Source organism: Equus caballus, chromosome 8, assembly GCF_041296265.1.
Source record: "Equus caballus isolate H_3958 breed thoroughbred chromosome 8, TB-T2T, whole genome shotgun sequence".
Lineage (NCBI taxonomy): Eukaryota > Metazoa > Chordata > Mammalia > Perissodactyla > Equidae > Equus > Equus caballus.
The window spans coordinates 25,846,769-25,872,232 of NC_091691.1; the positions used below are offsets into that span (position 1 = coordinate 25,846,769).

At 41.5% G+C, this 25,464-nt stretch overlaps 1 protein-coding gene and 1 long non-coding RNA gene across 4 annotated transcripts; one reads left to right on the forward strand and one right to left on the reverse strand.

Annotated features, from left to right (window-relative positions):
• Positions 1 to 719: 719 nt before the first annotated feature.
• Positions 720 to 2,165, reverse strand: LOC138915222 (uncharacterized). The gene is made up of 3 exons (XR_011420867.1): positions 2,014 to 2,165; positions 1,663 to 1,876; positions 720 to 1,121 (listed from the first exon to the last, which is right to left on the reverse strand). It is a non-coding gene; the product is annotated as an uncharacterized lncRNA (long non-coding RNA).
• A 104-nt stretch (positions 2,166 to 2,269) lies between these two features.
• On the forward strand, positions 2,270 to 24,458 carry TCTN2 (tectonic family member 2). 3 transcript variants are annotated; one of them, XR_011420862.1, is made up of 20 exons: positions 2,287 to 2,496; positions 2,672 to 2,779; positions 3,232 to 3,308; positions 4,135 to 4,330; positions 5,881 to 5,949; positions 7,232 to 7,332; positions 10,422 to 10,618; positions 11,090 to 11,216; positions 12,015 to 12,156; positions 13,234 to 13,299; positions 14,546 to 14,680; positions 14,934 to 15,011; positions 17,770 to 17,850; positions 18,437 to 18,548; positions 20,213 to 20,319; positions 21,076 to 21,159; positions 23,062 to 23,218; positions 23,638 to 23,763; positions 23,915 to 24,003; positions 24,238 to 24,458. XR_011420862.1 is itself a non-coding variant. In XM_023647296.2 (19 exons), exons 1-19 carry the CDS (start codon positions 2,415 to 2,417, stop codon positions 24,345 to 24,347), a joined length of 2,160 nt encoding a protein of 719 aa, XP_023503064.1. In that variant the 5' UTR covers positions 2,289 to 2,414; the 3' UTR covers positions 24,348 to 24,458. The 3 variants fall into 3 exon arrangements, 2 of the variants coding, with proteins under 2 accessions (XP_023503065.1, XP_023503064.1); XM_023647296.2 differs by lacking the exon at positions 21,076 to 21,159 and having other exon boundaries at positions 2,289 to 2,496; XM_023647297.2 differs by lacking the exons at positions 5,881 to 5,949; positions 21,076 to 21,159 and having other exon boundaries at positions 2,270 to 2,496.
• The last annotated feature ends 1,006 nt before the right edge of the window (positions 24,459 to 25,464 follow it).

Here is a 25,464-nt window from a genome sequence, read left to right on the forward strand (position 1 = left end):
GTTTGTTTCATGCTCATTCAATTTCATCTTTAAGTGTGTACTTTTTAACTGGATTTGGTCAAATGCCAGACAATTTTTATTCAACTCTGAAGAACTTTAATTTCAAATCTTGCCAAACTATACATGAAAATATTGTTACATATAGTATATAATAATATATTATTATGATATATTGAATACAAGATTTCTAAGTATGAAAGTATTAGAAGAAAGATTTGATGTTTGCTTGTAATTTTATGTTGGGAGCAAGATTAGCAAAATTTCAATTATTTGGAACTTTCATTGAATAAAGCAGGCTGGTTTTAAGGTGTAATGTATGTTTTGACGTCAGAAAAATTGGTCGCTTTCTTATCTCATAGAAAATTTCAAAACCATTAAATTATTCTGTAGAGTAAATAGTTAAATAGTTACCAATATGCAACCTTCTGTTCTAAAGGCAGTCCCTTGGGCTTTATCTAAGGGATTCCTGCTCTGTTGCTTTTTAAAAAAAAGTTACTTTGTTTATTTCAGATAATCCAAACTGATTTGTAAGAGTGTTAGTAATTCCCAGAAGACCGCATGGAATGTTTTCAGAAGTAGGGGAGAGGAGAGTAAATACACCAATGACATTTCTATATAAGAAGTACAATATTTAAAAATCAAGACTTTACATTGATAGTTGAAGTTTTATGCCTACATTTTATATTAATAGAAATGATCACAAAGAATTTTAAGAAAAATTAACGGTAATTGATTTTTAATAATAGAACTTCAAAAATAGCACTTTTTACTTTTGAAACGTCCTTTTTGACTTTGAGAATTCCATAGTTCATTTCACTACTGGTTGAATAGCTTATTACAACTAAAAGCAGGAAAGTAAAGCATACTTTTTAATAAGTACTTCTTTTTCTGATTACAACAGAAAATGATTACATGCTTTCTGAAGAAAAGAACATTCACAAAAGTAGAGGGAAAATCCACTTTCATCACTCCCCCCACCGTGCCCTGGAGTTGGGGGGTGGGGTGGAAAGTCACTTATTAATATTTGGTGCACTTCTTTACCACAGCAGATGTCACATCTGGACGTGTTGACAGGATTCAGATCTGTTGTCTGGTAAATGAAAGGGTGGGTTTCAATTAACCTAAGAAAAAAGATTTATATTTTGACTGTCTGACAAATGATATCTGCCAATACAGGTAACTATGGTACTAATGATGTCTACTTAAAATGCATGACAACAGTGAGAGTGTAAAGGTCTAGAAAAGTGGAACTCAGTGAAAATATGGATTTACAGTACCTTTAAAATACCCCATGACCATTAGTATTTGCGTAAATTACTTTACGTTTTACCTAAAGGTAAAAGCATTTTGACCTAAGGTCAGACTCCCTTCAGAATGTGAGATTTGCTGATCAATTAATATATAACTAAACAGAAAGAGTAATAATGGCCAACATTGCTTTGGCGTTTGCTGTTTGCCAGGCATGGTGTGGTTCTCTCAGTTAATTGGCACACCCCTCCTCTGATAGTTAACACGAGTGAACATTTATCCAGTGCTTACTGTACACCAGCGCTGGCCTAAACCCATGAGGTATGTTACCCACAGAATCCTGTTCGGGAGGGACTCGTCTTACCCCTTTTTGTCAATGAGGCAACTCAAGCTTAGAGAGGTTAAGCAACTTGCCTGAAGTCACTTAGCGTGGAGGGAAGTCAAAATCCTAAAGTCAGAGCCTGCACTCCTAGTCACCGAACTATAATAACGCTGGAAAAGCTTTGAGGCTACTGACATCAGAAAAATGAAATTTTCTCCAGGTAGAATTCTGATAACTTGTGCATCTGTCCTGATGCCGGGCAAAAAACCTTTTGTGGGTTCTTCGATAAGATCTGCTTTCAGAGTGCTGAGAGTTAAAAAAACAAAACAAAACAAAAAAACCTTCAAAAAACTGCGAGAATAATCAAAACAATTCAGCGCTGCAATCATAGCCCGGCAGCCTCACCCTCTTTTTGTCCCTCACCCCCAAAACCCCATAAAAACCAAGTTTATGAAGGCGTTGGTCTGGAAGCCAGTGCCTTAGGTAAGCTCTTGAAGTGCGATCGAATTAACTGTACGGCGGGGGAACTCCACTTCTTAACTGGGACGCGGACGCCCACTTTTTCGTGACGCTGCAGATGGAGTGAAGGAACCCCGAGGACTCAAGACCTGTGGGCGGGGCTGGGATGCTGCGCCGGGGCGGGGGCGGGCTCTCTCTGCCGCTGGCCCAATCACGGCGCACCGCTCCTCCTGGCTGCTCGCCGATTGGTTGTTGCCATAGCTCCGGGCGTTCGCTTGACAAGATGGCGGCGGCGCGGCAGCCAGGGCCGCGTTTTGGCGTCTGGGCGATTCCCGGCTTCTGAGGCGCGCGCGGTTTTGTCGCGCCGGCCCACCGAGGCCCAGGGATGGGCTTGTCGCCGCCGGCCCCTCTGCTTTTGGGGCTCCTCCTGCTGCAGGGCGTCGTGAGGCCGCTGTGGGGGGACCTGGGTATGTATGGCGGGACAGGGACTGCAGGGCCGGGCTGCGGGGATGAGGCCTGGAAGGGGCCAGGCTCGGACTCCTCCGGGAGCTCTGGAAGACACCGCCAACGAAAGCCACCGCACAGCTCCGGCAGGGGCTCTGCAGCCATTAACTCCTCCCTGTCCCCTTCCTTCCCGCCTAGTTTTCATCCCGTCTGTCATCCGCATGTCCGGCCCTGCGGTCAGCGCGTCCCTGGTCGGAGGCACCGAGGATGTGACCGTGTCCCTGGCCCTGCTGCAGGACGCGGAGGGTAAAGAGTCCGGCCCCGCCTATGGGAGCGTGGGGTTGGGCCGGGTCCAGGCCGCCCAGGGGAGCCTGGCGAGGGGGCATCCTGGGGGCCCCTGCCGCTGTCCCCTGCAAAGTCGGGATGGGGAGGATGGATGGGGGCGCTGCTCTGGACCAAAGAGCGCCGACGGACAGCTTCGATAAAAGAAAGCTTGAAAGCATAATGGCTTGCATTCATTGAGCTGTCCCCTGTGCTTAAATGCGACTCCTCATTTTCCTAAGAACAGTAATATCTTTTAATCCCATTTGACAAGTGAAGACACTGAAGTTCAGACAGGTTGTCACTTATGCAAGGTCACACAGCTCATAAAGGGCGCAGTCCTAGGGTCGGAAAGGGATGGATTCCATCCTAGGGAGCCTGACTCAAGAGCGCACCGCCTTAGCTGCTGCCTTGCGTTCTCCTTTTCTCTCCCGCAGGATTATTGCCAGTTCCTTCTTGTGGAGTGCTGAGCAATGAGACCGGGGACTGGAGTTTGACGGTGACGCCCAGAGTGGTAAGGCTTCTCAGTGGCATCTGTGGAGCCCCACCTTTAGTGTTTCTGCAGTGCTCTCTTGATTGGACAAGATACAGCTTTCTCCGTGCTCAGAACTACCGTGAAACTGTGGGCCATCGGATCCAGTAGGCAGCCATCCAGCCCAGAGGCTCTTACCCTAAGGTTAAGGGTCCTTGGATGAGTGTCAAGAAGTCTGTGAACTCTCTGAAATTGTGTGTAAAATTACGTGTGTGTGCATTTTTCTGATGAGATGGTTGCCAGCTTCCGTCAGATTATCAAATGGTCTGTGACTCAGAAAAACTTCATAAACCGCTGGTCTCACCCAACTCTGAGCTTATGTGTAAGGACGCTCAAGCCCGGAGAGGTTAAATAGCTCCCGTTTCATGTTTTATTGAGAGGCTAGTATGTGCAAGGCATCCACTCGGGAGATAAAGGATGAGAAAGACAGACTTTGCTTGCACTGCAGGAATGGGATTTTTTTAATTGACTTTTTTTGTGTGTGTATTTAATCTTCTGCTGGTAGGATGATAAAGAATCTAAAATGGTGCTAGCAAAGTGAATTAATTTATCAGACCTGTGTTTAGCTTTCTCTAAGTATCCAAAAGTTGTGTGTTTTTCTGTTAAATGGAGGATTAGGAACCAGGGCTTGCGTATTGCCATAGGTTTACAGGGTGGAATTGAACAGAATTATGTCACCTTTGTACACAGTTCTCCTTTTGTAGAATGAACGGAGACTGATGTGTGCCTTTATCATGTTTTCCGTAGTGTGTTGTTATAGATGCTGTTTTGCGTCACCGTAAAAAGTACCGCAATGTTTTCCTTTCAGGATTCATTGGAAGTGACAGTGAGGTTGAAGAGGGATCTGCAATGGTGTGCCTCTAATGAGACAGACTCCTTCTCAGAGTCCCCATGTATTGTCCAAACTCTTCTGGTTTCAGCATCTCACAATTCATCCTGTTTAGCACATCTACTCATTCAAGTGGAAATTTACGCCAACTCTTCTCTGGCCCATAATGCGTCAGGCAAGTAAAGTATCTGACTATCAAAACATTCATGTCAAGTGTTATCTGTCTGATTGTAAGTGTATACCGTGCCATTTTGTGTACTTCACTCTTGTCTGTCTTGCCTTCTTAAACTTATTTTCCTTTTGTTTAGTTGTCTTATTTTAAAAGTTTTCACTTTGTCCTATTTTACTTAATTAAGATTTATTTTATCTTGCTCTACTCTTTGGATCTTTGTAAGCCACCTTAAATCCATTTTGGGAGAAGGCGAAATTTGTTTCTTTGTATTGATTCCTTTAATTCCATCTTAAAACAAAACAAAGCACCCTCCCCATCCCCCCCCCCCAAACCAAAGGGAAGGGAAAGGTTCATGAATGAGTTTGTAGAAAAACAGCAGATTTTCAGTCGAAGTTTTTGATCTCCAGCTCCCTTTTCCAAAGGCAGTCTGTTAGCTTATGCTTATAGAACCAAGTATTCCTGTCTTTAAAAACAAACACAATAATAACATGATTTGCTATTCTGTATCTTTTTAAAAATAATATAACTTAGAGATTGTTCCATATGAATAGGTTTGCCTCATTCTTTTTAATAGCTGCATAGTATTCCCTTGTGTGGATATACTGTTGTTTATTTAGCTAGTCTCTTAGTGATTGAATGTAAGCCATTTCTAGCTTTTGATACTGTAACTAGTACTACAGCAGACATCCTTGTGCACATGCATCTTTGGACATGAGAACGTGGTTTTGTATTTTTCTCCCTTTCACATAAGGGCAGTGTTCTTAGAACAAAAGATGGGCTGATGTGGAGGGGTCTCCCATCATGGTGTCACCACCTTGTTCTCTGTTCCAAACTCTGGCATCTCTTGCATTCACAGGCACCTGGGATGAAGGAATAAGCATTTCTCTTAATAACAAAGGTCTGTCACTTTGACATTCCCACACTCTCACTTCCCTTATCACATCCCCTAACTGCAGTCCTCCTGGTTTTGGCAGTGTAGGAGGTTTAGACGAGTTATGATGGTGCCATTCTGTGGGCTACTCTGCCCTTAGTGTATTTGACAGGAAGATCTGAAGATGTATTGCTAAGAGTGAAAAGCAGATGCCGGTGGCTGCATATAGCATGGAATAAGAATCCATATTTATATTTGCATAAAGGAATTCTGGAAGGCTGTCTGAAAGCTAACATGGTGCCACTGGATTGGGGGTGACTGGGAACAGGAAAGGGCTGTGAATGAGGACTTTGACTGTGTGCCTTTTTAAATATCCTTTTGATTTTTTTGAACTGTGTGACTCTATTACCTATTTAAAAGTTTAAAATTTTGTTTTTAGAAGAAAAAATATTTTCTAATGTTTAAAATTCAAAACAAACCAAGAAATATTCCGTGGATGCTTAAAAAATCAACAGGAGGGATTAATGGTAGCTATACCAATCAAAGCAGTGACTTTTTCTTTTAAAAAATATGGTTGACTATATTTAGGTAATGTTTCAGAATGTCTTTGTACAAATAGACTTAGGAAAATTATAGTCTTTGTATATGGTAACTGTGAGATGTCTGCTCTGACCCCATGAAGGTGTGAAAAGTTTTGCACCCAGTCAGACAGAGATCAGAACAAGAAAAAGGATGGAAGGACAGACAGGAGGTATGTGGTCTGCCTAGTAAGAGCGAAGCTAGCAAACAATGGAGGAGTCATATAGATAGATGCGCAGTCATCTATCTGTATATCATGTAGTAAAACCCTATCCTGAAATGCCTTGCTTATGTCACACGGGGTTGATTCTCCTGAGGGTCAGACCCTTGTAACATGCTGTGTTACTTGGACCTTCTCTTTGTTGCTGATACCGTTGCCATACTAGGGTTCTACTATATTATAGCATAGAATATATAATTAGTTGTTGTTTAGATGCTTCAGCTGTCATGTCACTAAAGTTAATTGTTACATAGAGTTTAAAGAACTAATCGCTACATAGTTTTTTAACATGTCCTGAGTCCTGGGACGAAAGTAAAATTTGGCAGACTGAAACTTTTATCTGATAAATTATCGCATAGAAGCTAGAAACATTAGTCTCTGGATTCTGAGTTAGGAGGCTGAAATGTAATGTAACATATTCCTTTTCCAATCAATGTAAAAATTACTCATTTCCCCCACACTTGAACTAGAATCAGGATGTGAAGATTTCAGTTTATAGTGTGCTGGACCTTGAGGTTGAGCACATAACGTAATTAAATATGGTCTTGTGGTCAGATGGGTTCCACATAAGCTGTCTGAAATGTCACCATGGCTTCAGTTTTGTCTGCTGAAAGAGGTAATGAGTTTGAAGAAGTACATGCTTGATATCAGTCTGTGTTATGAAAAGGGTTGTTCAGTGTATTGAAAAATAAAATCAGTGTATTACATTTATCCAACTTGTAAATTTTACCTGCTTGATTACCTTCAAGATCGCCTGTAACTTTTTTGGTTTGATATAACTTGTGCATTTTCTTTTTTTTTTTTTTAATTTTATTTTATTTTTTCCTTTTTCTCCCCAAAGCCCCCCGGTACATAGTTGTATATTCTTCATTGTGGGTCCTTCTAGTTGTGGCATGTGGGACGCTGCCTCAGCGTGGTTTGAAGAGCAGTGCCATGTCTGCGCCCAGGACTCGAACCAACGAAACACTGGGCCGCCTGCAGCGGAGCGCGCAAACTTAACCACTCGGCCACGGGGCCAGCCCCTGCATTTTCTTATGTTTGGGTTTTTGTTGGAGTAGTAGATATAGGCCTCAGGTGTGTTTTATACATAGCTCATTTCAGATATTCCTTAATGTGGAATATTTGGTAACGGTGGTTGTAAAACAATGATTCAGCTTTCTTTTGCATGTCACTAATGTGGCAATGCTTTGCAGAGTGTTTCATAGCAAACTTTTCTGTTGTTTGTACTTTTCAGAGAACGTGACTGTTATTCCTAACCAGGTGTATCAGCCCCTTGGTCCTTGTCCCTGTAATTTAACAGCTGGGGCCTGTGATGTTCGCTGCTGCTGTGACCAGGTACGCTCTCTCCAATTATTGGATACAAAAGTTATGGTACCCAGGGGCCGGCCCCGTGGCCAAGTGGTCGGGTTCATGCACTCCACTTCGGCAGCCCAGGGTTTCGACGGTTTGGACCCTGGGAATGGACATGGCACTGCTCATCAGGCCATGTTGAGGCGGCATCCCACATGCCACAACTAGAAGGACCCACAGCTAGAATATACAGCTATGAACTGGGGGGATTTGGGGAGAAAAAGCAAAAAAGAGGAAGAAGATTGGCAACAGTTGGTAGCTCAGGTGCCAATCTTTAAAAAAAAAAAAAATATCATGGTACCCAATAGCTTGTGAAGAGCACCAACAGTTCCCCGCCAACAGATTTTTAATAGATGGTCTTTCAAAACTGAAATTGTGTTTTGTATTGCAAATTGTTTTCAAATTGAGTATTTTCTTATGTAGCATTGTCAGTCTAGTTTATGGAAGAAAAAACTGTATTTCTTTGGATAAAGTTATGATTGTGATGATTATACTGAGAGGATGGTTTTAATATCTTATTTAGAAGCCTTTAAGAAAATCTAAAAAGGAAAGAAAATACACTTTTTCAATGATTTTTAGTAAATTTATAGAGGTGTGCAATCATCACAACAATCTAATTTTAGACCATTTTCATCATCCCAGAAAGAAACCGTGTCCCCATTTGCAGTCGTTGCCATTCCTGCGCCCCATCCCCGGGCCGCTGTTAATCTGCTCTCTGTCTCTATGGATTTGCCTGTTCTGGGGATTTCATATCTATGGAGTCGTACAGGATGTGGCCTTTTGTGTCTAGTTTCTTTCACTCAGCATCATGTTTTCAAGGGTCACCCATGTTGTGGCAGGTGTCAGTGCTTCATCCCTTTTCATGGCTGAATCATATTCATTGTATGGATGAATTCATTGTATCACATGTTGCTTATCCATTTCTCAGTTGTTGGACATTTGAGCTGTTTTCATTTTTTGGCTATTATGAGCATTTGTGTACAAGTTTTTGTTTGGGTGTGTTTCCCTTTCTCTTGGGTATATTACCTGGGAGTAGAATTCATCCGTCATATGGTGAGTGTTTGTTTAACCTTTTGAGGAACTGTTTTCCACAGCGGCTGCCCCATTTTCCGTTCTCACCAGCAGTGGAGGAGGGTTGAATTTTCCATGTCCTCACCAACGGTTGTCATGATAATCTCTTTGATTGTAGCCGTCCTAGGGAGTGTGAAGTGGTATTTCACTGTGATTTTGATTTGTATTTCTCTAGTAACAAATGATGTTGAGCATCTTCTCATGTGCTTATCTGCATATCTTCTTTGAAGAAATGTCTATGTAGACCCTCTGACCGTTTTTTAATTGAGTTGTCTCTTTGTTGTTAAATTGTAAGAGTCTGTTATATGTTCTGGATACTAGTCCCTTATCAGATACGTGATTTGCAAAAAGCTTCTCCCCTTGTGTTGGTTGTCTACCTTCTTGTTGGTGCGTTTTGAAGGACAAAAGTTTTTAAATTTGACGAAGTCCAGGTTATCAACTTTTTCTTTTGTTGCTTGTGCTTTTGGTGTTACATCTAGGAAACCGTTGCCTGATCCCAGGTCAAATACAAAAATAGGAAAAGGCTGAGAGGGAGGACTTTCACTGTGTGCCTTTTTAAATATCCTTTTGATTTTTTTGAACCACATGACTCTTATTACCTATTTAAAGGTTTAAAATCTTGTTTTTAGAAGAAAAAGTATTTTCTAATGCTTATACTCAAACCAAAAAACATTCCGTGGATGCTTAAAAAATCAACAGGAGGGAGTAATGGTAGCTATACCACTCAAAGCGGTGACTTTTTTCTTTTAAAAAATATGCTTGACTATATTTAGGTAATGTTTCAGAATGTCTTTGTACAAATAGTCAGACTTAGGAAAATTACAGTCTTTGTATATGGTAACTGTGAGATGTCTGCTCTGACGCCATGAAGGTGTGAAAAGTTTTGCACCCAGTCAGACAGAGATCAGAACAAGAAAAAGGATGGAAGGACAGACAGGAGGTACGTGGTCTGCTGTACCTTATTTTAGATTTAAGAGGAATGAGATGCAAAAGAGGCACATTTACTGGGACGCAGTCCCTCCCGTTTTTGGATGAGTGCAGTTATGTCATGGTTGGTGTTACTAAACAGAAAAAGAAAGTTTAGGGTCTTCATTTATATTTTAATCCTCATACTAACAATTGTACTTACAGTAATAATTATATTTGATTAAAAAAATAAAACATAAATGTGTTTTGTTATCAATAGAAATGTCAAAATGGTGTCCTCTTCCTCTTTCTTCCTGACAGCATTACTGTGCCCTGTTTCTCACTTCCTTTCATGTTTGTTATATGTGGTGCATACATATACCACACCAACCACTGGCATCGTTTCGGGTTCTGGATCAATCAGTGATGTCTTCAGATAACTTCAACTTAGCACGTTATACGTGATCAGTTTTTAATTTGAATTCCTCTGGTTTAAAAAAATAGATCCCTTTCTTTTCTACCTTCAGTAAACAAGGGGTTCAGGACGCATTTAACTTTTAGCTCTCTCAATCCTTTGTGAAACAAGGAAGACTTGTGAATAAACGAATGCGTGAGTGCAGTAACGTCCTGATACCGTTAATTGGGTCACTTTATAGTAACAGCGAGGGCTTCGGGGATTCTTGTGGAATGTAGACTGTTTCTCTGAGCTGGGGATTTGTACGGTGATGACCGTTACAAAGGGAAGTTGACTCTGTCTCAGTCCCCGTTTGCGGTCTAGTCCATATTATCTTTTCTTCTCTTCGTATTGTCTTTTGTGGGCACATCTTATGTCCCCGGTAAAGTTGTGCTTCCTTGGGGGTTTGAAGTTCTTGGCTTGGAGACTCCTAGGGAACTGACTAAAGAAATTCCGGCACGATTTTGCTTTCTGTGGGCACAAAGCGCTTTCAGACTGGAAGGAGGTGGTGCTTGTTTCTTGCGTCCTCAGTGGCGTCCTGCTGGCCTCAAAGAGTTGGATCTCCTCGGCTTGCCAGGAGGTCTGGTGGCGGGCACAATGGAAGCTTTTGTCTTCTCACTGCTCCTTCACGTTTTCTTTCAAGGAATGCTCATCCACTTTGACAGAGCTGTTCCGAGAGGCCTGTTTCACCGGCGTCTTTGGAGGAGACGTGAACCCCGCCTTTGATCGCCTCTGCTCGGCTCCGCCTGCGCCCGGAGTCCCGGACTGGTCCCCGCTGCTGTGTGTGCAGTCCCCCCTTGCCAACTCGCCCTTCCTGGGCTACTTCCACCGCGGCTCTGCGTGAGTGCCCGGCCGGCCTGCGAGGCCTAGAGCGTGGGTCACGTTTTTCTCAGGACCTCTCGGAGGCGCCATGTGTAGTCAATTCTAGGTTCAATTCTAGATTTCGGTCAGTAAAAAGTTTGTTTTGTGTTAGGTATTCGAAAGAGTTGGGCCTCCCTGAAATTGAATCTATTGGTACTGCCAACGGTTACTAGCGATCACTGGGTTGGGGGACGTGTGGTGGGCTCCCGGGGACCTTGGCTTTCTGAGTGTAACCTTTCTGTATGGTTGGAATCTTACAACTTTATTATTATTACTGAAGTAAAATTCATGTAACATAAAATTAACCATTTACATGTGAAAGTGTACAGTTCAGTGGCGTTTGGCACAAATATTATTTTCGTAATTAAAAAAGTAAAGAAAGAAATTTAGAAGAGTTATCTTTAGTGGGAACAGCTGAAAGTGACAGTGAAAATCTTTATTGATTTACAGCTCCTCTAGACAACGCACTTCCGTTGATGTGTATTTGCATACGGATGTGAAAGACGTTTCAGACTTTGGTTACAAACAAGGAGATCCAATTATGACTGTAGATAAGGCATATTTTACTATTCCACAGGTAATAATTTCAATGTTAATATGCTAGAGCCATTTCTTATTTTTCCCATCCTATTGTTAATTTAATTCATATTGCTCTTAAAAATCTCTTCCTAAGTTACTTATTTTTCTCCTATGGGCTTTTCAGGCACTCAACTATTTATGGTCTCTGCGTTTTTTTTTTAATCGTCACTCTTGATCAGTCTTTGCCAAATCTCAGAGTGAACTTACTAAATAAAACCAAAAGACACTCTGTAAATTTCCATGGAAGTACTATCATTCCTCATTTCTGTTTGTTTAATAGCCAGTTTCTGGTAAGCTATAAGGGTATAATTTAATGTCATATTCCAGAATTCAGAAAATATTTTAAAACTAATTTTGTGTGAAATCTTTTTTTTTAAGTTCAAAATTATGAGGAAAAAATATCTGTGGGAAGAAAACGTGGGAGTCTAAACCATTTCTCTTTACTAGTCGTTTGACTCCACTTCCAACAGTTTTAGCAAAAGTTCTGTTATAGTAAAGGAGAGAAATAAAGTTGAATATAATCATGTTTCTGCAAAGTAAGTGGAGCAGGACAGGTGATTTTCTTTGTTTTCATTAAATAATACTGTTGTACTCCTCAACCAGTGGCTTCAGACTTTGATTAGCAAATTAACGACATTTTTCTAAAGTTGGTCAGGTATTCAATGAACTGGCCATTGTTGAAACGAACCCAGCGATAGGAGCAGGCGGCAGAAAGGACACTCTGACAAGACGCTGATCTGTATTTTCTGATTAGAACAGAGGTCATAAATCTGCTGGGGTGTTCCCTTGCCCTCAGGTGTCCCTGGCTGGGCAGTGTCTGCACAGTGCCCCGGTGGCATTCCTTCAGAATTTTGACGTTCGTTGCGCTACTCATTTGGAAGTATACCAAGAACGAGATGATATCGTCAATGTGAAGATAAAGAATGGTGCTATAGGAGGTACGTTACGTTGGTTTGAAAAAAGAACACAGACCTGAGTGGTTAGATAAACTATGATCTCATGAGAATGTAAATGACTTCTACTGGATCGGGTTAAAATCACATTTCAACTGCCAATTGAGGGAGGTGTTTTCTTTGGAAAAAATTCAGTTCCATAAGACAGCATATTGCATACTAGTTCATTTTGAAAAATTGAGGTAAAATTCGCAGAGCATAAAATTAACCATTTTAAAGTGTATAGTTCAGTGGCGTTTAGTGCATGCACAGTGTTGTGCAACCTCTATGTTGTGTCACCTCTGTCTAGGTCTAAAACATTTTCATCACCCCAGAAGGAAACCCCACACCCATTAAGCAGTGTTCCCCCTTCTCCTCTTGCCCTGACCCCTCGCAACCACTAATCTACTTTCCATCTCTATGGATTTGCCTATTCGGGATATGTCACATAAAAGGAACCATGCAGCATGTGGCCTTGTGTGTCTGGCCCTTTCACTCAGCATCATGTTTTTGAGATTCATCCATGTTGTAGCGTGCACCAGAACTTCATTCCTTCTTATGACTGGATAACATTCCATCGCATGCATGTACCGCATTTTGTAATCCATTCATCCTTTGATGGACGTTTGGGTTTCCAGCTTTTGGCTATTGTGATAGTGCTGCTGTGAACACTCGTGTACAAGTGTCTATGCAGCCGTATGTTTTCATTTCTCTTGGGTGTATACCTAGCAGTGGAATTGCTGAGTCATATGGTAATGTAACTTCTTGAGGAACCACCAGACCGTTTGCTAAAGTCACTGCACCATTTTGCATCCCCACAGCTGTGTACTGCATGTTCGTTCTTATGGGAATGATTCTGCACATTATTATCACTCACTTGATTCTCCTCGTCAGTTATAATTAGATGCCAAGAATAGTGGGATTTCCATTTGATGGTGTTTGGGGAGCGGGAGAGAGTTTTGTAGTTGGCACACAGGGCAGGCACAGTTACTGTATTTGCTTGATAAGCTTTCATTTGTGTAAGTAAATGTGATCATGTTAGGCCATGTAGTCCTGTGGAAGTTAATTTATGTATCTTTTTAGGCATCGTTACACCAAAAGTAATCTATGAGGAAGCAACTGACCTAGACAAATTCATCACCAGTACAGGTATTTTAATGTTACACTTGTATATCTTTTCTACAGAAATATGTATGTCATTTCTTACAAGTAATATATAGTCCTAGAGTAAGATACACTTTTATGAAGAATTTAAGGAGGTTCACAACAATTAGCAAGATCTCCCACCAGTATTTTTCTCTTCTTTTTGCTGAGGAAGATTCACCTTGAGCTAACATCTGTGCCAATCTTCCTCTTTTGTATGTGGGACACCACCACAGCATGGTTTTTTTTTTTTTTTTTTTTGAGGAAGATTAGCCCTCAGCTAACATCTGCTGCCAATCCTCCTCTTTTTGCTAAGGAAGACTGGCCCTGAGCTGTCAGTCTCATGGGACTGGCCCCCATTTTGTTTGTTTTTTGTTCTGTGTTGCCTTGCTTCAGAGTGATGTCTGTGACCTTGACCCAGTTCCTTCACAGTCCTGGGTTCTGTGGGTCCAGGGTCCCTTCTAACTCTCAGGGTCTGTGAACCTTTTCTTAAGTGTTTTTCAGATAGTTAAGAATTCTTTAGGACCCAGCATTTTCACTTCTTGCTTTCTTTTGTTTTTTGATAATTAAACTTTGCAGTTGTGATGCAGCCAAATAAGTTATGCAGAGTTTGCCTGACATTACCAGGACTTTTTTTTTTTTGAGGAAGATTAGCCCTGGGCTAACATCTGCCCCCAATCCTCCTCCTTTTTCGCTGAGGAAGACTGGCCCTGAGCTAATATCCCTGCCCATCTTCCTCTAGTTTATACCTGGGACGCCTGCCACAGCATGGCTTGACAAGTGGTGCGTACGTAGGTCCGTACCCGAGATCCAAACCGGCGAACCCATGGCCACTGAAACGAAACATGTGAACTTAACTGCTGTGCCACTGGGCCCACCCCAGGACTTTTGTTTTTAGTGAAAGATACTATTTGTGTTTCTTTTCAGTGTGTTGCAATTCTCAAATCTATTCATTACTTCATCAAATATTAGTAGAGTGCCCACAGTATAGTAGTGAACTTGACAGCAGGCCTCTGCTCTAAAGGAGCTGACTTTCTGTGGTCTTTCAGTTTAAGGAACGTTCTAACAAGCATGTGCTCCATATTGAGCTGTGGGCCAGGTGCCAGGGATACAGGAGAAAAAAGAGAGGAACAGACCTCACTCAATATTGTGATGGTGCAGAGGAGGCAGCTAGTGCTGACTCTGTGGGACCAATGACAGACTGGAGCCCGAAGAGGGCCTTTAATTTATGAAAGTATTCTTTTATTTGCAGAAACACTTTTAAGCAATGGATCAGCCCCCAGAAACGTGAATGTGGAAGAACATTATCTTTTCAGATGGAATAATAACACCATCACTGAAATAAATGTCAAAATTCTTAGGGCAGAAATTAATGCCCACCACAAAGGTAACTTTGTTGAGGGCGATGAGAATGCTTTCGGTTTAAAGTATTTTTTTCTTTCTTCAAAATTCTCACAGGTGTAACACATACTACTAGGTCAGACTTATTTCTTGTTTGATTTGTGATTTAATAAAAAAGACTATATGTTTTTTGGTATGTCAAAATGCATTTATAAGGTAAAGAAAATAACACTGTAGGAGATAGTTTTTTTTCCTAGTGAAATGGTTCACATTATCTTTTTATTTTGTTTTATTTCTAGGAATCATATCACAGAGATTTACGGTAAAATTTTTAAGCTATAACAGTGGTAATGAAAAGGAATCATCTGGTAATCCAGGTAAGATAGTATATGTTGTGGGGGCCGGCCCCGTGGCCGAGTGGTTAAGTTCGTGCGCTCTGCTTCGGCAGCCCAGGGTTTCACTGGTTCAGATCCTGGGCGTGGACATGGCACTGCTCGTCAGGCCATGCTGAGGTGGCGTGCCACATGCCACAACTAGAAGGACCAACAACTGAAAATACACAACTGTGTACTGGGGGGCTTTGGGAGAAAAAGAAAAAATAAAATCTTTAAAAAAAAAAGTATATGTCGATCACTGATCTTACAAATGTATTTTAGTTCAACACTCCTATACTATAATGAGGATTATAAGTAACTCTCTCCAATTTTAGTTTGTGACTCTGACGTTTCTCTTTATTTCTCTTCTGTGACACTGTATTCTTTTTCTGATAACAACTTGATTTTTTTACATAAAGTGTCATAGATAGCAACAAGTTGCTGTAAATGCAAAATGTTCTTTCTCTTTAGCTACTGGTCTTTTGGAAAATAGATAATGCATTTAAAGCCTTGGTAAAATTAACTTTTAAGATCTAATAAGCTGCAGTTGATGAGTTCCTAAGCTGGGATCTGTGGAGCGACTTCACGGGGACAGTGAATTCCCTGTCATGTTGTGCGTTTGGTGTTTTTGTGCAAATACGTCACCACCTGATTGGGTCTGTGTTTGTCTCTTTCTTCACTGCTGCCTCCTCAGGGCCTGAGATAGTATGTAGAAGTGTGCTGTCCAGTCTGCTGGCGGCCCGCCACGCGCAGCTGCTGGCCAGTGTCATATGTTGAAACGATAATATTTTGGATATATTGGGTTGAAAAAAATATATTATTCAAATTAATTTTATCTATTTTTCTCTTTTAATGGGGCTACTAGGAAAACATTTTAATTTCTAAAAGATTCTAAAAATATGTTATAATACTTAAATCACATATGTGGTTTGCATTATATCTCTATTGGGCAGCACTGGCTTAGACCATAGCAGGTGTTCAGTAAATATTTGTTGGATAAATTATCATTGTTTTGTGAAAAAAATGTTCCCTTCTTTTTACTATTTTTAATCAGGCAGACATACGCATGACGGGACAACTTTTTTTACTTTTAACTAACTTTTTATTTTGCATGATCTTCAATATTTATATATACTAATTTAATAATACATGATCCATTATCTATATATAGTTTTTTTCTTTTAAATTGGATTTTAGTGTATTTATTAATGTGGAGTTTGGAGGTTTATTGTTGGCTTTAAAAGCAGGCTCCTGGAATTTAAAGATTTTCATTTCACTGTCTTAATTTCACAGGATTCTGAGAAACACCATCAGAATATATGAAAAATGTTGAAGCTCTTGTCAAAAAAGAGTAAACTGATTAAGAGCCAGAACTGATCAGTCAGTGAAACAGCTTGTGTACACACAGCCACTCTCTCTAGCACTTTCCGAGGCAGGACAGGGTTTTAGGCCCTCTCCTCAAGGCATTAACTCTCTTAGTTGGAAAGACCACCAAGTCACAGGAAACAAGAGTGAGCAATCCAAGGTACTTAATAAATGAGTGCTAGACTTATGGACAGGTCCTCTGGAACGTCAGAGGAGTAGAATGTTGACCATTCACCCAAACTCTGTCATTAACTAAAGAACTGGGTTGAGTGTCTAGTCCGTGCCAGGTTCTGGTCTCAGTGCTGGAGGAAAAGCAATGAGCAAGACCGAATTCTGCCTTTGGTGAGTTTCCGTTCAGGGCTGCCTGGAGGAGCTCATGCCTTGGAGAGCAGGTAGTCCGTGCTGGGAGCAGGACTGGGTAACCTGGGGGAGTCCAAGGAAGCAGAAGTGAGCATGCAGTGCGCATGGGCAGGGGTCCGGCCAGCGGCGGGGGCGAGGCTGCTGGTTCAGAATGGTTGGAAACAGAAATACCAGGCTTGAAGCTTGGTTGCATCTTGGTTTGTAAAAACAGCTCTAAAACACATTTGTGGGGACTTAGAGGAAATATGAGTATGAGCTGGGTATGATGTGATTATAAGGAATTATTATTAATTTTCTTAGGAGAAATATTGGTATCATGGCTACGTAGGGGAATAGTCTTAATTTTGGGAGATGTATGATGGAGCTCCTAGAGGTGAAATGTTGTGATGTCTACAACTCATTTTCAAATGGTCCTGCAAAAAAATTATGCATATGCTTATACAATATAGATAAGACAAATATGGCTAAATATTAGCAGTTGTTGAGTTTAGGTGGTGGCTGTACTGGTGCTCATGGTATTACTCTCAACTTGTCTGACTATGTGAACATTTTCGTAATGAAAAGGTGGAAACAGTAAGTTGGATAATAGGAGACAGATGGGAACAGGACCTAAACCAGACCTTGGGCTTGAATTGATCTACTAGAGAACGGTCCTATTGAAAGGTCACTTTGGTTAGGTCTCCTTTACAAGCTTCTGTGGTAAGTGGTATTCATCCTTCAGCGAGGATTCATTCACCAGCCTGCTCAGCGGCTTATTGTCCTCCAGTGTGAGATATCCGAGAGTGATTCCTGCCTGCTTTTGACTTTTCAGATTTTATTTTTAAAATTTATTTAAAAAATCACACGAATATCTTTGTTAAAAAACAAAACAAAACACAGGTGATCTCTTTCTCTACAGAGTATTTTGAAAAAGCTCTGCCTGTGTATTTTCTGTCATTGTGTATTTCTCTTTTGTATTATTTGATGAGATAGCACTTGCTATGCCAGAACAACTTGAGAAGGAAAGATGCTAATTCTCCTTTGTTGTGTTGTCTAGGTTACCAACTTAGCAAGCCCATTCGAGCTCTGAATACCAACAGGATGAATAATGTTACGACTTTACACCTTTGGCAATCAGGTAATCTGGTTTGGTACTATGATTAGCTCTCTGGTAAACTAGAATTGGAAGTACTACCATATTTTGAATCTAATTAAGTAATCAATTACTTTAAGCTCAGTTGGTTTATTTAGCCGAAGGGTGGTTGTTTTTCATGCTTCTACAGCTTTTTGTTTTTTTTTGGTAAAAAATGTTAACATTGCATCTGAAGTGCTGGTTGTTAGTAAGAGAGATTTCAATATGGGAGTGGCTTGAGTGTCCGTTGTTAGCGTTCTCCATAGCCCAAGATGGTGCTCATTGGAGACATGAGACCAGCTGTCTTCCCAACTGTGGAAAATCTTTGCCTCTGTGGTAATTATCCACATCTGCAAGAAGCATTAAATTTCGCATTCAGAATAAACCGTTGATCCCTGTCCAGGTATTCTGACGCAGAAAGGCACCTTCGTTCGGCTTTGAATGGATTAGAGTAACAATGACCTCAGTTCTCGAAAACTGGAAACTTTATTTCTACTTATTATTTTCTCTTTGATTTTCAAGAAAAGCTTTGAAATAAGTCTTTGCTTTTATTTTGCAAAAATAGTAAGAGGATAATCTTTTTATTTTGTAGCTGGAAGGGGTTTGTGTACATCGGCAACGTTCAAACCCATTTTATTTGGAGAAAATGCATTATCTGGGTGCCTTTTAGAAGTTGGGCTTCATGAAAACTGTACTCAGCTCAGGTGAGTGTTTCATCGATGAGTTCATCTGCCTTTTGAGTGGTTTGCTTAAAACTCATTCACCACGTGAATGCTAAAGGCAACGTGAATGTGAAAAATTAGAGTCTGAATAAAAACTTGTGTGAAAGTGATAGTGAATAATGCATAACTACAACTTCCAATACAATTTAGAGTTGATTCAAACATCAATATAAGGGAAATAGACCTCTTTCTTGGGAGAAAAGCCTTTTCATCCATATTTATGCGATTTCTCTGCTGAAGTTTGTTCAGATCATTGGCACCTAATGCTCCAGAAGCTATAAGAAGGGCTGGAGCCGGGTGTCATTGGTGTGATTGACATGTGAAGAACACTGAAGCCCTGTTACATGTGTATAAAGAATTTTCCTCTTAATGGTCTGGGTGCCGTTTGAAAAGTGTGTTTATGGATATGCATATATATATATATTTTAATTGAGGTGAAATTCACATAACGTAATCATGTTAAAGTGAACAGTTCAGGGGTGTTTAGTATATTCATAATGTTGTGCAGTGTTCCTTTTTCATCTCTGCAAAAGGAAACCGTACCCATTAAGCAGTCCTCATTCCTCCCTCCCCCTAATTTTTAATTTTTTTGAGGAACCACCATATTGTTTTCCACAGTGACTGCACCATTTTACATTCCTAACAGCAATGTTAAAGGGTTCCATTTTCTCCACATCCTTGACAACACTTGTTATTCTCCATTTTTTTTTTTTAAGATTTTATTTTTTCCCTTTTCTCCCCAAAGCCCCCCAGTACATAGTTGTATATTCTTCGTTGTGGGTCCTTCTAGTTGTGGTATGTGGGACGCTGCCTCAGCGTGGTTTGATGAGCAGTGTCATGTCCGCGCCCAGGATTCGAAACAACGAAACACTGGGCTGCCTGCAGCGGAGTGCACGAACTTAACTGCTTGGCCACAGGGCCAGCCCCTTATTCTCCATTTTTTGATAAAAGCCATTCCAGTAGATGTGAAGTAGTATCTCATTGTGGTTTTGATCACGTGTGTTCTTGCACCCATTTCATCTGTAACATATCCCAAGCGGTGTAGTTCTTTGAGGAGCAGAGGAAAAGATGGGAGAGACATTTAGAAGGGAAGAAAAACTGTGGGTATTAGTTACCCGCAGTGGCTCCTGACTGCAGGGTACAAGGCCTGAGTCCACAGTCAGAGTGTCTCCCCTGCACTTCCTAAGATTTGTACCCTCTGATGACATTACTGGGAAGGAGAGATACTAAGTTCCAATTCTTAATCTTCACTTAATTTTATGGCTGAAGATTCTAAACATAGAAGGCTAAATATTTAGGCTCCTTTCACTGTTGGATCTCTCTGGCCCATGAATTTATCCTGGTAACTTGACATGGGATCTACCCACCTCCCAAGTTTTGTGACACTCAGTGGAGCCTGTGAACATAAGTTGCTACCACTTTAAGTCCAGAGTGGAAGATTGCTTCTCTGCGTCTTCCCCTGGCTGCTGAGGTCCATCCTGGGGAGGCCAGCAAAGAAAAGTACGTCTCCCAGCCAGTTTTTAATGCCTGTTCCTCTGGCAGTTTTTTATTTAAGCACCAGCAAGCACAACTTGGACACTTCCTGAAAAGAACTTTAGGACAAGACCTGCTGGCTGTGCATTGAGAAATGCCTTACTCTCTTGCAGAGAGAATGCTGTTGAACTGCTTGGTTCATTAATACAAGCAACTCATGTTGCAACGAGAGGCAACTCGGATTACAGGGATCTTGGTGATGGCTGGCTCGAAATAATCCGTAAGTCAAAGATGCATATGTGTGAAATGTGTAATTTGGTTGCTATGACTACATAGTGCCAGCTGTGGCGTTAGTGTCCTACCCGACAGGCCGTCTTTCTTTGTCGTGGCCCAACTGACGTTTGTTCAGAGATTAACTCTCCAGACAGGAGGCTCTTCACATCTTTTCATGATGCCTTTTTTGTTTTTGTTTTTTTTTAAAGGTATGCTTTTTTTGGTGAGTAAGATTGGCCCTGAGCTAACATCTGTTGCCAATCTTCCTCTTTTTTTTTGCCCTCCCCAAAGCCCCAGTACATAGTTGTATATCCTAGTTGTAAGTTACTCTAGCTCCTCTATGTGGGATGCTGCCACAGCATGTATTGATGAGTGGTGCTAGGTCCACACCCAGGATCTGAACCGGGGAACCCTTGGCCACTGAAGTGGAACATGCAAACTTAACCACTCCACCACAAGGCCAGCCCCCCTTTTTTGTTTTTTAAGAGGAAATACACATGAAGTTCAAATTGCCTTATTGTTTTACGAGCTAATCAGTCTTTGTAAAAGGAAGTCCAAGTGAGGTTTGAAGATTTTCAGTGCATTTCAGTTTGCATTGCTATTTTTGATTGCCAGGAATATGGGCGGTTGACAACTGACTTTGTAATTTATAAAAGCAATTTTGTTAACTTAAAAGAAAGTAAAGTGATAGAAAACATTATGCTAAATGAGAGAAGCCAGACATGAACAACCACGTATTGTATGATTCTTTTCTTTGCAATAGCCCAAACAGGCAAATCCACAGGCAGACAGCAGATGAGTGGTTGCTGAGGCTGGGCGGCTGGAAGGAAATGGGGGGTGACCGCTAGTGAGTACAGGTTTTCTTTTTGGGGCAATGAAAATGTTCTAAAATTGAATCTGGTGATGGTTGTACAACTCTGTGAATATACTAAAAACCATTGCATTGTACACTTAAATGGGTGAATTGTATGGAATGCGAACTGTATCTCGACAAAGCTGTTAAAAAAAGAAAGGAACTAAGGTACAGCAGATCTAACAATAGCAGGGATCGCGGAGGCCAGATAAAAAGACCTGACAGGCAGTGCCTTTGGTCAGAGGCATTTGCAGAGCTGGGTTAGCAGGGGGTCGTGTGGGAGGAGCAGGAGACACACCATATGTGGGGTGTGGAATAGAGGTGAGCTGGAGTTAGCTTGCCACAACAGGCCCCATTTCACCTCCTAATCAAAAATTTCATTTTGGTCATTGAGCTCCAGCTCGCTCCGGTTGTCAGTGGAGAAGCCTAAGGTCACAGTGAGTTATGGCAGAGCTAGAAGGAAAACCTGGGGTTCCAGCCTCTTTCCTCTCTTTCCTCTCTTCTCTGGGAAGTCAGATAACATCTTTCCAATTTCTTGGGGAGTCTTGAGTGTGTAAATGTATTGAATAGAAGGAAAGCTGCTTCTGTTGCTCTAACTAGTGGAATTACCTTTTGGGGCCAGAGAGGGCTGACTGTAGTTATCTGTCCTCCTAAGTCCCCTCCTGTCCCTGCAGATGCTGCTGTGCCCTCACCTCTGCCTGGCTGGTAGGATCCTGCCCTCACCCTCCCATGCCCTCTGAGATCTTTCAGCTCAGCCGCTGGAATTCAAAGGACCATCCAGACACATGCCTGCACTCTCCCCACCCTTGTGGTCGGGATCACATAATATGTCTGTGGACCACTCTCTGCCTTGGGCAGGGGGTCCTGGTGGCCACGGGGCTCTCAGTCTGCAATTTGCCGATTCAGCCCCTGCTCAAGTCACTAGGCCCAGAGTGAGATCCTCATTTGGAAAGAGAACCCAGAGGTCGGGGCTTGTCAACCCTGGGCTTTGCCATCTAGGCCTGCTAGATGGGCTGTGGGATGCCTGAGGGATGGAGGGAAGGAATTAGTAAGCACCTGAGAAGTAAGAAGTATGGGAAATTTCAAGATAGAACTGAACTTGGTTCGGTGAGGAATCAGGTGGTGGCGTTTTGTTGCCTTCACAGTGGCGGCAGTTAGCTTCTATTGATCACAGTCAACGCTGATCCTGGTTAATAAACACAAGAGGGGTGATGCTGGACAGATGCATCAAGGAGGAGGAAATTGGACATCATAAAGAAAAGGAGTCTCACTGACCTTCATGAGCCCTGAAGAGACAAAGAAACCCCCTCCAGAGCCACCGCAGAACCCGCCGTCCACCTCCTGTAACTGGCCTTGCTGTTTCTTCCCCTAAGTGCCAGTTTTCAAGATGAATGAAAATTAATTTCTTATTCAGTTTTATTCTCTTCCATTTGCATTACTGCTATGGCGCCACATCAGGAAATTGCCTTTTAACTATTTAATCCATAGTAACTGAAGTTGGGAGTACGGATTTAAATGTCTTAGACAGCTTTTACCAGAACAGGGACTGCATGGCATATGTCTAATGGCATTTCACTGCAATCGTGTGGTTTTTCTGTTAAAACTCTGGGTGGATTTCAGTGAGGAGCTTGGGAACTGAATCATGATTTCTGGTTTTATTACGTGAGTCAGGGATTTTAAAGTTCCGACTGACATTTAAAATACAAGGAAACCTTTTGAACACAAGGAGGTGACAGCACGGTTATGGAGTGACGAGGAAGGAGAGCCTGTTGGGGACGAAACTCGTTAATGTGATTCCTATCGAATAATATTTCCCTTTCGTTTTGCATCATGGCATTGTAGGAAAACTGTTACTAAGTTATTCATCCCAAAATGCACAACTTAACATTTCTCTAGGTGCAGACACCCCTGATACAGGTGCAGACCCATCTGTTAGCAGCATGAATGGCTTCTGCCCGGATATTCCTGCTCAGCTGAGTATCCGCATCCTCATCTCGGATGCTGGTGCAGTGGAAGGGATTACTCAGCAGGAGATACTTGGCGTGGAGACAAGGTATGATCACGTCTTGCATTAGTGTAGTTTAGAGAAAGGCCGTAAAGTTGAGGGCGCTTCAAAGAATAGGAACACGCTAATTTAGAAGTTGATTGTTTGTTTATAAATTGCAATGATTAGCAATACGATTATATGTATAAATGGAATATATATAAACTATGTTTATAATGGAAGCTTGTTCTCACTCACAAGTATTTATAAAACTATGTGTAAGGGATTGTGCAAGGTATTTTAGGGGCTACAAAGATGCATAGGGTCTGCTTAGTGCTAAGCATATTTTAAAATCCATGAATACACTTGGCATACTGATCAGGGAATATAAATCCCAGTGTATATTGTTGCTGTGTCAGTTACCTGATGTTCTTAACAGGCTGTAAGTGAATGGTGGATATGTTGCCTGCATCATCGTTTCCTTCCAGGTTCTCCTCAGTGAGCTGGCAGTTCCAGTGCGGGCTTACTTGTGAGGAGAAGCCCGACCTTGCCCCTCTCAGTGCCTCCGTCCAGTTTATTAAGATCCCGGCACAGTTACCCCGTCCACTGACAAGGTAATCCCGTTGCTGACCTTGCTGGCAGTGTGAGAAGGCAGAAAAATACATATTCGAAAATAAGAAGTTTATTTCTTTAATCAAGTTTTAATGCATCTCACCCAGAGCATGCTTTGTTGTAGCTATTATAATCTTTTCAAATGTTTTGTAGATTCCAGATCAATTTTACAGAGTATGACTGTAACAGAAATGAGGTGTGTTGGCCGCAGCTTCTATATCCGGTGACCCAGTACTATCAAGGTAGAGTAAAGCAGATTTCTGGAGTGGTTATCAGTACATTATGTCAGTTAAAAATTTTTTTTAAATGCGCCAGTGTCACAGAAAACTTAAAACATATAGAAAGGTTTAAAAAGAAAAATTTACCGATAATGTTCCCAGTTAGAAATGATCACGATTAATGTTTTGGCTTATTTCTTCCTAAATAATTACCAAAAAAGTTAAGCATGGTGCTTAATTTGATTCATTGTGTTGCAGGGGAGCCTTGCTCTCAGTGTGTTGCCAAGGGCTTACTGTTGGTTTCCTTCTTCATATTGGCTGTGTTCCTCAGTGACCCCTGGACCAGAATGTGCAAAGCTTGGAGTTAACTATCACCTGACTTCTTACAGATCATGGACTTTCACTTCAGTGATTTGTTGTACTCCTCTGTGCCTCTCTGTAAAATTTTAATAAATGAAATGTTTTATTTTTGTAGAACATTTTTATCAGGTGCTTTGCAGATTTAATTCACGTATGTAGCTATCCAGCGTGCAAAGCAATGCGGCATGGGCGTTCTCATCGCCAGACCAGCCTGAACAAGATGCATGAGAGGCTCAGCTGTGCAAATAAATGTTATTGGAAGCTTTAGTTTACCGCAGGTTACTGACGTCATAGGAGTTTTGGTCTAGATATGTTATTTGTACCTTAGAGAGTCAATCTTCAATTTTTTATGTATTTCTGTTGAATTGATTAATTTCCACTATTCCAAAGAAAAGATTAAAAATCCACAAAGCCTTAAAAAATGTATGTAGTACAAAAGCACAAAGTAAATTGGTGAGGAAAGATGTGGAAAGTCAAACGGCACCAGGAGTGAATGTAAGCCCGTGAAAATATGTGCCAAGGATCTTGCATTTAGCAAAGGCAGACCCCTAATTTAGTCTTCAGTTTACAAAAAACGAAATGTGATTAGCTACGGGAATCATAGGGTCCATGGATTAAAAAGAAGCTGGTTTTCAACGAAAGACAGTTTTTCCTAGTTGAGTCTTGAGAGAAATTCCTCTTGTGGCCCCTTACGAGGGGTCAGCATGATGCATGGGGGATTGGGAGGGGAAATGGCTGTCGTCAGCCACAGCCCTACCTTGGCCACAGCAAAGCTCCTGTGAGGTTTTTTTTTGTGGGCCAGATACATTTACTCACTGTTTCAGATGGACTTTGTGCACTCTCGATAAACCTAAGTGTGAAAAGTGCTTCTCTTTCCTTTCTCACTTTTTGACTGGCTTCCTAGTGCCTCCTGATTTCCCAGCAGTACGTAAAGTGTGTCGTTGCATCTTCGCTCACAGCTCCTGCCCGAGGGAATCTCAAATCTTCCTTCCAGTCTACATCTATAAATCGAGTTCTATTTTTTCCTAATTCATATTAAACATGTAACTAATGACAGAAAAAATTTCCCCTTGGGGCTGGCCCCGTGACCGAGTGGTTAAGTTCGTGTGCTCCACTTCGAGGGCC